The sequence below is a fragment of the Ipomoea nil genome, unplaced genomic scaffold (genome assembly GCF_001879475.1).
Source record: "Ipomoea nil cultivar Tokyo-kokei standard unplaced genomic scaffold, Asagao_1.1 scaffold1421, whole genome shotgun sequence".
Lineage (NCBI taxonomy): Eukaryota > Viridiplantae > Streptophyta > Magnoliopsida > Solanales > Convolvulaceae > Ipomoea > Ipomoea nil.
In genome coordinates, this window is record NW_017617849.1 from 9,082,249 (window position 1) to 9,093,775 (window position 11,527).

Consider the following 11,527-nt stretch of genomic DNA (forward strand, 5'->3'; position numbering starts at 1 on the left):
CGCGTTTTGATAATAAATTGTAATTGGAATATTTTGGTTTGGTTACTATAGTATCTGGTTTGAACCAAATTATAGTAATAATTTATTGGAGAATAAAAATAAATGAAATATTTATTTTAAGGGTAAATATGTCCATTTAACATTTCAGGGGGAAAAAGAACCACTTAAATAATTGAGGGGGAAAAAGTGCTATAAGTATATAACATAGGGGAAAAAAGTGACATTTTCCCTAATTATTTTATTAACAAATATTATGAATTAGAATAATATACTTTATGAGTTAGAATAATGTATATTATGTGTTAAAATAATATACTTTATGTGTTAGAGTAATGAAATTTCTAACGATTAAATAATGTATTTATGAGTTAGAATAATGTATATTATGCTTTAGAAAAATGTACATTATAAGTTATAAAAATGCATATTGCAGTGAATCGTGTGAAAAAAGTAAAATAAAATAAAATTGTGTGAAACGACGTCAATTTTGGACAGTGGACCACTGTTCAAACAATAACTATGGGATGTATAGACTTTGGGGCGTTTGGGCTATGGGCTTATGAGCGGTTTATGTATCGAACTTTCTACATTTTCCAGCATCGCCGAGCCGAATCAAGCAGTGGCCTCCTGGAAGTTTCTGGAAATCGCTAAACGCCACATTCGCACCCATCTTCCGAATCTTCCTTTCTTCGTTTTAATAATTTGATCGCCCAGCCCACTCCTTCCGACACAAGTAGCGCAATTAAATCAAATCATCTCCGCACGAAGCACGTTACTGATCGGTTGTTTCTCTCGCGCATTGTACCGAACACTTTGCGGAAATGGCAGAAGACGGTGCCGTCACGGTCTACAGCGGCAGCGCTATCACCGATGCGAAGAAGAATCCTTTCTCTATCAAAGTGGGAATTGCTCAAATGCTCCGCGGCGGAGCCATTGTTGAGGTCACCACTGTCGACCAAGCCAAGATCGCCGAATCAGCCGGAGCTTGCTGCGTGATCGTCTCCGAACCCGACTCTCGCGGAATTTCCCGGATGCCCGATCCGGCTCTCATCAAGGAAATCAAACGGGCCGTCTCTATTCCAGTAATGGCTAAATCTCGGGTCGGGCATTTTGTGGAGGCCCAGATCCTCGAAACTGTCGGAGTAGACTACATCGATGAAAGTGAGCTTTTAGCTATTGCCGACGAAGATCACTTCATTAACAAGCATAATTTCCGAGTTCCGTTCGTTTGTGGTGCTCGAGATCTCGGCGAGGCTTTGAGGAGAGTGAGAGAAGGGGCAGCCATGATTCGGACTCAAGGGGATTTAACAGGTTCAGGAAACATTGTGGATACAGTCCGCAGCGTGAGGAAAGTGATGGGGGACATTAGAGTCCTCAACAACATGGATGAAGATGAGGTTTTCGCCTTCTCTAAGAAGATCGCCGCGCCTTATGACATTGTTGTTCAGACAAAGCAAATGGCTAGGCTTCCAGTGGTCCATTTTGCTTCCGGAGGGATCGTTACGCCTGCTGATGCTGCAATTATGATGCAGCTGGGTTGTGATGGCATCTTCTTGGGTCCGGAGGTGTTCAATTGCTCGGATCCTTACAAGAAAGTTTGGGCAATTGTGCAGGCTGTAAGAAACTATAATGATCCACACGTTTTGGCCAAGGCCAGCAGTGGTTTAGAGGATGCTATGGCAGGCTTAAACTTAGTGAGAGCAGGGTCTGGCAATTAAGTACTGGCAGTGCTTATGAAAAGTTTGGAAATTGATGTTATTAGCTTTCTGAGTAGAGTTTGTCTTCGTGCAATCTTGCTTTGCTTTTGCAATGGAATAATATGAGTTTATACCATATGTTTTTGTGTCTGTGTATACATGTTTGAGTCATAAGCTGTGTTCGTTTCTATACCTAGTTGCATTGATATGAATAACATTTGGTTATAACATTTGTGCCCAGAGCTCAACCATTTTGTAATTACCTGTCAATGTTTGTACAATCACAAAAAAAAAAAAAAAAATCTTCTTTGTATTGCTGCCAATTCCCATTCTGGCCTATGGGCTGACTATATAGTAGTTTTTTATATGCTGTAATGTCTAGTACTGAAGAATCTGCTAAGAAATACCACTAGGCATCTATTTATAATACTGTTTTCTATATGCTTGGTGCTCACTGATCTATTAATGGACAACAAACAGGGGTTTAATCCTATATTATGGTGTGTTGTCTGTATAGATTGTTTCATGATTGTTGTTGTTAGAGATGCACCTCAGAGCACTTTCATATGCTGTAAATACAGCACCATTCACTATGAATGCTCTTGCAACTGCGGTTCCCAGGCCTCGCCAGAGCACCTTGTGTCCCTCTTCTTTCAAAATTCTCCTGAAGCAATCAACAATGCCGTTGTATCTTAATGGTGTAGACTCTGATTGAGCCTGGAGTCTGGTTTTGATCACATCAAGGGGATAGCAGCTTATCCAGCTAACAACCCCTGCAAAGCCACCTGCTATAAGCATTGTGTTGAAGTTTTCTTGGCCATTCTTTCGGCAGCCAGGATGGAGTTGCTCTCTCATGTACTCGTACGTCCAAAAGTACCAGCCGTGAGCTGGTGCATCTCTGAGAATGGTGATGGTAAGTCCACGGTATATTCCTTTCCAACCTTCTTGCCTAAATATTTGTCTGGCAACATCTACTGGACCTTTGTGACCAACTGATTGAACATTTGTCTCATGGATATTCTTCTGCAACTGGAGGCGGATTTTCACTAGTTCAACAGGACTGAGGATTAGGCTCTGAATGGCTCCTGTTCCAACTCCACCTAATGCAACTCCTTTGTATGAGGGCGGATCACTAGCTGGAATGTTCTTGTCAAATGCCCTTGAGAGTAGTGCATAGATCTGGAAAACCATGGCATTCTGTGGTACCAAAGAAAGCAAACTTGTCACATTGTAAGTCCTGGGAAATTTTTATTATTCGTAAACTGCTACAGAATTTCTGAATGCAAAGAGTCCTTGGACCAGATTCAATTTGACATGTAGTTTTACTTGTTAAATATGCCAACCTTAACTTTCAACAGCATTATTTCAAAATTCAATCATAGTCAAAATGTGTCTTTTAGGATATATTAATGTGGTGGTCTTTCTTGCGTGTAAGCTTAAAACTCTCTAACTTTGTCATGCTGTTGCCTAACAACTTTGTTAGGCACATGAGATGAGATTATCTATCTTTGGTTTGGTCAATTCTGAAGGCTAAATTACTGCATGCTGTCAAAGACCAGGGGGATTGAATTGGTGAAAGAGAATGTGAAGGGGGAAAAGTAAAGAAGTTTACCTGAAAGGTGACAGAGGCAAGGGGAGCAGCCATGCCCCTGTAGAGTGCCCGGGGACCTTCAGAGCCAACAACCCCACGTAGGATGCTGTAAGCCGAACCTCCTGCTCCTGATTGCTGCTGCCGGATTCTGATTGTGTCGAGGGGATAACCAGCTATGATACCGGCTGTTCCCCCAAATCCTCCGGCCACAAACTCTTTCCCCCAACTGCTTGCAAGAAACTCCGGCCAGAAATCCATCACTCCTTCCTCCTTACCATTCCCCAACCAAAACAAGCAAAGCTCAACAGAACTAGGTAAGCACTAAGATCTCACTTGTTAGGCTTTATGGGTATCTGCTGCCACTCTCCGTATCCAATCTTCCAATGTATAAAAATAAATAAATTACTGTGTTGGGTAAAAATAGATTTTATCGCTTATCTAGAGTGTATGTGAACTGGTTGGTTGTTAGGTAGGCTAGAGGAGATGAATTTTGGTGCAGAGGAAGGGAGAGCGATTGGTTCTTGAAAACTGATTATTGCGGTTTGCTAAAAAAGGGATTGCCATTTGCCAGAGCCCAGAAGCAGAGGCCACCGCTGCTGCTATTTTGTTGGGAGCGGGAAGTATGAGGAAACGCCCAACTTCCTCTTTCATTGCGGACCCCACTGGACCACCCATTTCTTTTTATTGTGACAATTTCTATATATATAAAATAACCATTGTATTCTAATAATAAAGTCAAGATTTTATAAATTACCTAAACAATATTTCATGCAACATTTAATTTTATACACCAAATCGTAATTTTATTTCCTTATTTTGGAAACTTTTTTAAGGATATGCCATGTGCGTTTTATCACACAAAAATGTATAACCAATTAATACTGATGCAAAAAAAAAAAAATAATAATAATAATACTGATGCAATCATGCAATATCATGAAATTTAGAAAAAAATTTACAATATTAAATAGTAATGGTGGTGACACTAGGAAAGGATAAAACCTTGACACCATTTTAGATAGAGTTTTACTACATGTACTCTCAAATAAGGATTAGTTATTTTTATTATGTGGGTCTCAGAAAATATGTCTACATCAAAAATTTATGAGAATGAGTACAAATTGAGAGTAAAAAATAGAAGTACATGTAGTATTTTTCTTTTGCATATTCATTATTATTGTATATATATTTGTATGGGGAGATGATCGTTTTAAATTTTTACACGTTTTATGTAGTACGGCTATGATTGCGATTTAGTACACTTTTTGTCGTGCAATCCACCTAGACCCCATCCCACTATCTTTCTTCATTCCAATAATCCATTCCGTGACTGCCCTCATTTTTTTATTTTTTATTTTTGAGAAAATGTCATATATTAAAATAAGTTTGAAGACAGAACATTACAAAGAATAAATGAGGTTTAATGAGCCACTCCCTATAATCAGTTAAAGAAACCGATAACATAGTTATCTCATGGACTGCCCAATTCGCTAATCGTTTGGTGAAAGTAAAAAATACTTGAGTAAAGTCACATAACAACTCATTTTGCAGCTATAAAGGCACCTTTGTCATCTCTTAACTAGGGATGTCAATTCAAACCGATCCCGATGGAGAAACCTGGTCCCCGCCACGGGGTGTGGACAAAGAATTTTTTTAGGAAACGGTGGCCAGGACGAGAGTTGTTTCCCTCCTCCCGACCCAACCCCGAATCCACGAAATAAATAAATAAATAAATGTAAAATACGATTGCAATACAGTTGTATTACTACTCGGACGTATAAAGGTATTACAAGGGTCGGCTGACCGAATTGATTGCCTTTCCTACACTCTTACAGTCTTACGCCTAAGAAATGTAACCCGGTAAACGTGACAGTGTGACAGAGGTTCGCGAGCTCTACGACTGTCATCTTCGCAAACATCGCAAAAAAAGTTACTCCTGCCTACATTAAATGCGGTATTTATAAGGGCCTAAGGGACAATTTCTGGTCCCTGACATGTCGGCCATGTGGCGACCATGCATCGGGTCTGCAACTGGTCTTATCACAGGACATCACATGACGGTAGATTCCTGAGTGATGTGAAATCAATCAATCTTCCTAATCGGACAGATAACGACCTAAATAGGCCGGGAGAAGGCGACGCTCTGCTAAGAACGGCACGCCAACACGACAGGAGCTCGGTCTTGCGAGACCGGGAGATCCTATTACCAATTCGGGGTTGACCGGTCTAAGCTGAGCAAAACCTGTATTCAACAGGCCGATCAGTATGTTGACCGTAAGCTAGGGGAATAACCCCTATCATTGAAATTTGAACAATTTGAATCTTTAAATATTGTTTAATAGTTTAAGTATTTTATACAAGTTGTATTTTGAGTTGATTGGATGTTAGGCTAATGGTATATTTAAATATATAAATTAATTATATAATTTAAATAAAATATTATTTTATAGTGTACTAAAAAATAGGAAATGTATAAAGTTAAAAAAAAATCTGGATAGGGAATCTCTACGGGGACGGTGATGGGGTAATTTTCCATCTTCGTCGGGGAAGAGGCGGGATCGGGGAGCGGGAGACGAATTTGAGAGCGAGGATGGGGACCCATTTTCTGTCCCGCTCCGCCTGGTTGTCATTCTTACTCTCAACATATCCCAAACTACCTCTTTCTTTGTTAATCGTAGCATCTATATTTAATTTGAGATAACTTGCCTGAGGTTTATATATTGAATGTTTACAATTTACATATCAAATGTTCACAATTTATATATTAAATATTCACCATTACCTACTAAATGTTCAAAATTTAAATTGTGAATATTTAGTATATAAATTGTGTATTTTGACTCGGCTGCTTCTGTCGTAGGAATTGATAGAGCAACTAAATCACATGATGTTTGCTATTTTGTTAGTTAATTCTTATGTTACCAATCCTTTCCGTAATCGTATTTGACTCCCATCGACGACAGCGGTTTTGGGCCTTGCCAATTGTTGTCGGCCCAACAAGTTCAGCCCATGGCAAGACAAAATCAATTGTTATGCCGTGGACACGGTTCTATGTTCATAATTACTGAAGTCTATGTTTATAATTTTAAAATTCAATGTTCATAATTTTTGAATTTCATATTCACAATTACAGAACTCTATGTTCATAATTATAAAACTCTATATTCATAATTTTTTAACTTTATATTCACAATTATTAAACTCTATGTTCATAATTACCTAACTCTATCTGTCTCTATGTTCATAATTATAGAACTTTATGTTCATAATTTTTGAACTCTATATTCACAATTATGACAGTTTTGGAACCGTGTTCACGGTTCCACAGCATATAGCAAGAGATGCAAGCTCAGCTAAGGGGTTCACCTTCCCCACCGTATAAGTTGACCAATGAAGAATGCATGCAAGACACAGAATGAAGTACCATATACAGGCTGCCCTGCATGTATCTTAATTTGCTGTGTTTTTCATCACTTACTGTGTGCTCCTCCTTATACTTGCCAATGCCATGCAAACACCAATAAAACTACTGCACACACATCTTCCCATGTATGCTAACTTATATGAATATCCTTTTCATGAGATCAGAGTCAATAACTTCTAAATTATATATGTTAACATGGTGCAGATGATCGAAGTTTGATTATATATTATCGAGATAAAGCATAGAATTAATTAGAAACTTGTAAGTTATTAAGATACCTTTTCAGATTTATTTTTTATTTAATTATTTTAGGACTCTTGAGATTGGAGTGAGATTGTTATGAAAAATATTATATTATTTTTTTGAGGAAATTTAGAATAAGCTCAGCTGAGAAAGAGGTTATATACTATGTAAGTTAACTGTTAACCATAAATGTCCGTTGGTAACATGAACCCCAATTCAATATAACATATGAGAATGAAACGCCCGCCCACAGTAACATAATAAAGTCAACATGATTTCAAATCAGTTCTTAGATATCGGAATTGAAGTGGCCAAGTGGGCATATATTTGCTCAAAATCCCCTCTTCCCAACCTCATGTGAAGGAGCCACGTGGACGTTCAACCCTGCAAATATATATAATAATGGGCCCCACATCTTCTTTCCCCGATTTCTTTCCTTCTGATTTAATTTTCACCTAATAATAATCCTACCAACTCACAAATTAAATATTCCATATATAATTAGTCTTCATCAACCTCCAATCTCTTACAAATCTTTAATGATGTTACTATGTTAAAAGGCCAAAATTGCAGGGCAGATACAATTAACAGTGAATGTTGTAAATTTTGCTAACATTATCTGATCTCGTGGGGTGTCATATAATTTTTTCAAAGTAATTAAGTGTGTAATTTATAAATTATTACATAAGAGTGAAGTTATGTTTATCCAATATATATATACTAGTAGGTGCACCCGCGCGAGGCGCGGGTATATATATATATTATGATATATATACAATATAATATAATTAGATGAAAAAATATATAGTTTGAATTCGTAATAGTATGATATATATACAGTATAGAATATAGTTATTAGACCTTTAAAAATGTGAAATGAAAAGTAGTGATTTTATTCGACATTGATGAAAATAGTAGTTTTATTATACATTAAGAGACTCTACCTATATAGTACATAAAATATGACGTATAATATAATAAGAATAAGAAACCTAATAAGAAACGTATTATTGAAACAAATTGTTAATTGTTATTATACATTATTGAAAACTTCTTTGTACACAACATTTTTAGTCGTACTAAGACATGGTACACTTTCCCCGCAAATCAAAATTTTCAAACCCCTGGGGTTACTAACTCTTGAAACAGCTACGTATAGTTGTCCATGGTTAAAGACCGGTTTTTTCAACAACAACCCAACTTTAGCAAGCGTTTGTCCTTGACTTTTGTTGATTGTCATGGCATAGGATAGCATCAAGGGAAATTGCTTTCGTTGAAATTTGAAAGGCAATCTAGGATCTGACGGTGTAAGAGACATCCTAGGAATCAATACTCTGGTTCCTGCATTTGTACCGCACATGATTTGGCCTTCCAACACATGGTCAGCCAACCTTGTAACAATCAACCTTGTACCGTTGCATAATCCTAATGTGTGATCAATATTTCGCAACAGCATAACAGGTGATCCAACTTTCAATGTCAACGCATGATTTGGGACTCCAGAACATCTCAATGCATTCAAGAATTTCGGAGTGTGCAAATCCGCTAACATGTCCACATTGGCATCTGACTTACACACAGAATCACAACTCAGGTATGTCTTACTCTCAGCGGGATTATGGTCATTCATGTATTGGTTAACGGCATCTACCACATCCAATGTTGGAGCTAAAATTGCACTATGATTAAGATATGACAAATCGGCAAGTCCCAGTCGGAAATTGGGGAAAGTTCTATCAACAATTGTAGCAATAGGGTCATCTTCGCACTTTAACAACAAATCTTCTGAAATAGTAATCTCTGACTCCCCATCCAGTTGACACCCATTCCTATCTTTCTTTCTCTCCTTCACTTTCTTCTTTCTTATTTCTTCTCGTCTCTTTTCTTTCTTTTTCTTTTTCTTTCTTTTTCCCTTCTGCCGGTTCATTTCGCTACATACCCCCCCTTCTTATAATACCAAAATAATTATCTTACTTAATGTGCTAATCAATCAATTATAATCACTGCCAATCATTATAATAATGTTCTAATCAATCATTATATTATTTTGTGACTGCTAATCAAGTATTTTAATACTAATGACTGCTAATTAACTAATCACTCCAATCAACTGCTACTAATCACCACTAATGTCATGGCAATTAGCGTTGGTTTGTCACTTTGTCGAGATGTCCAAATTAAAGCGCCGCCCAATGTTTTAGCATGCCACGCTACAAAACCACGCACTCCATCTCCGGCCAGTATATGTATATAAAACTAACCTAAACTCACTCGCACCGGCCATTATTGTAAGTTAAGCAGCTCAACAACCTAAGCTAGCTAGCAAGGTTAGCTTGCTTGCTTCCATTTTTCTCAGATCGATTCAAATCATGGTATATATATTGTTCTTTTTGTTGTGCGGTTTTGATTATTATATTGTTACGTTGTTATTGTGGCTTTGGGGCGGCCGCTGGCAGGGAAATATATATATATTAGGTTTTGTATGTTGTGTTGTTGCAGTTTCTGGTGGCTTTGATGTTTCTTGAGTCAGTAGCGAGAACAATGGCGGAGCTGGCGAGACAGCCGGCGTCGACGATGACAACATTGTTGTACTACAGCGGTCTTCTTCCTCGGAACCTGGATAGCTTGGAGCGGCTGGTCAGGAACGACCTCGTCGGCGGCGGGAATAATAATAATAATTATTATTTGTTCCATTTTCTCATTCACTTTTTGCGATGCTTTTGGTAGCTATCTAGCTAATTCCCCAGTAGCTAGTATACTTTTCTAACATCACGGAGCCGTCAGTGTCGTCGTCAAGATTGAAGAGAGATAGCTTCATTTCGTATTTCTTCTTTTTGAAGCAATAACAACATCTATCAATAGTTCGTTTATGCAACCAGCAGATTGGATTTGTTCCGTGACTTCCGTCAACTGAGTTACATGAGCAAGTTAATTAATATTTTTTCTCTCAAATACTATCTAATAAACCAGTGAGTTAAGTCTATACAGATCGATAGACGAAGTTAATACTTATAAAGAGACTAATATTTATACGAGTTAAATGACATTTTGAAATGCCTGTCTCAGGGGATTTGGCAGGAGCTCTTAGTGTGGCACTGGGACCTAACGTAACCATTTTATGCAAAGCAGTTTGTAACTGAAGTTGGTTAGAAAATTTTGTTCGATAAGACATAAATGGGCCAGAAGATGAAAGAAATGCCATGAATATGTCGGTTGATTTTTGTACCAGCCCACTATATATACACAACATCTTTGGGCCACGTCTTTTTTGTTACGGTTTTTTTTTTTTTTTTTTTTTTTTTTATAATTATTCCCTTGCTACGCAAATTATGCTATACATGGTGTATACAGTTACAAAAACAACGTCGTTTTAACTAAAAATGCGTGTCCCACTTAAAAAAAAAAATTCAGGTTCAATTCTCGGTAATAATATTTTTGTGTGCATAATTTGAATTATATATCCATAAATTCATAATTATATATCCACAAATTCATAACTATATATTCACAGTGAATGAATAACACAAAATTCAGAATGAATGAACAAAATATTGATAATGAATGAACTAAATATCCACAATGAATGAACTAAATATCCACAATGAATGAACTAAATATTCATAAATTCATAACTATATATCTACAATAGTATTACTGTTGAGGGGAATTGAAATTGAATTTTATTTTAAATGGGACGCGCGTTGGTGCACACGATTGCACAGCATAACTATTACACTTGCTAACTTTCCACTACTATTGTCCAACCACTACTCTATTGCCATTAACTTATTTATTATAAATAAATGAGGAAACATTTATTGGGAATATAGAAAGTATTATATTTGTTTTCAAAAATATTACGGAGTACTATTTTTTTTTTCTTATAAGGGTCTGTTTAGATGTAACAGGAAAATTCAATCAACGGAAAACATTTTTCTACATAAAATTACTCCTGCCAAAATGTTTAATTATACAATTCTACTCATTTTCTAGAAAATAAACCATACACATCAAGTTATTCAAAATGCAACCAAACACGAGAAAAATAAAATGTTGTTCTGAAAAATGACCCATTTTACAGCTTTCCAAACGAATCTTAAATTTTATATTTTATTTATGATTTAATTTAGTATTGCATTTACTAATATAAGTATCACATTTGTATATTAATAACTCAATCCGACTTGATCCGTTTCACACAAGTATGACTTAATTTGTAAATATAATTAAACCTTCTGCATCATAATTCAATACGAGCATTATTATTTCATTACTCACCGAACTCTAGATTATTGACCCTAAATTGTTAAGTAGTTCGGGTTCATAATTCAACTAGTATGAAATGTTAATCGACATTAATTTGATGTAATTAAGAGCCAGAACGTCCCATGTTCGAAGGTGCTAACCCATAAATCTCCCAGCATCGTTGACTTGCGAGTGAAACTTTTTTATTCCCATGTAAGACTCCACAGCCTAAAAGTGATAATAATCATATGACAATGACCAGCTAGCTAACCAATTTTCCGTTGATTAGGTAATTAACTACTAATTACCCCCTGCCTCCCGGGTGCT

At 36.8% G+C, this 11,527-nt stretch overlaps 2 protein-coding genes and 2 long non-coding RNA genes across 4 annotated transcripts; 3 read left to right on the plus strand and 1 right to left on the minus strand.

The window, feature by feature from the left end:
• Positions 1-587: 587 nt before the first annotated feature.
• On the plus strand, positions 588-1,835 carry LOC109188292 (pyridoxal 5'-phosphate synthase-like subunit PDX1.2). Its single transcript, XM_019338911.1, has one exon. It carries the CDS (start codon positions 822-824, stop codon positions 1,716-1,718), a length of 897 nt encoding a protein of 298 aa, XP_019194456.1. The 5' UTR covers positions 588-821; the 3' UTR covers positions 1,719-1,835.
• A 147-nt stretch (positions 1,836-1,982) lies between these two features.
• Positions 1,983-3,636, minus strand: LOC109188291 (mitochondrial arginine transporter BAC2). The gene is made up of 2 exons (XM_019338910.1): positions 3,310-3,636; positions 1,983-2,894 (listed from the first exon to the last, which is right to left on the minus strand). Exons 1-2 carry the CDS (start codon positions 3,544-3,546, stop codon positions 2,193-2,195), a joined length of 939 nt encoding a protein of 312 aa, XP_019194455.1. The 5' UTR covers positions 3,547-3,636; the 3' UTR covers positions 1,983-2,192.
• Positions 2,846-3,677, plus strand: LOC109188293. The gene is made up of 2 exons (XR_002055376.1): positions 2,846-2,927; positions 3,252-3,677. It is a non-coding gene; the product is annotated as an uncharacterized LOC109188293 (long non-coding RNA).
• A 5,558-nt stretch (positions 3,678-9,235) lies between these two features.
• On the plus strand, positions 9,236-9,857 carry LOC109188209. Its single transcript, XR_002055368.1, has 2 exons — positions 9,236-9,327; positions 9,455-9,857. It is a non-coding gene; the product is annotated as an uncharacterized LOC109188209 (long non-coding RNA).
• Positions 9,858-11,527: the final 1,670 nt, after the last annotated feature.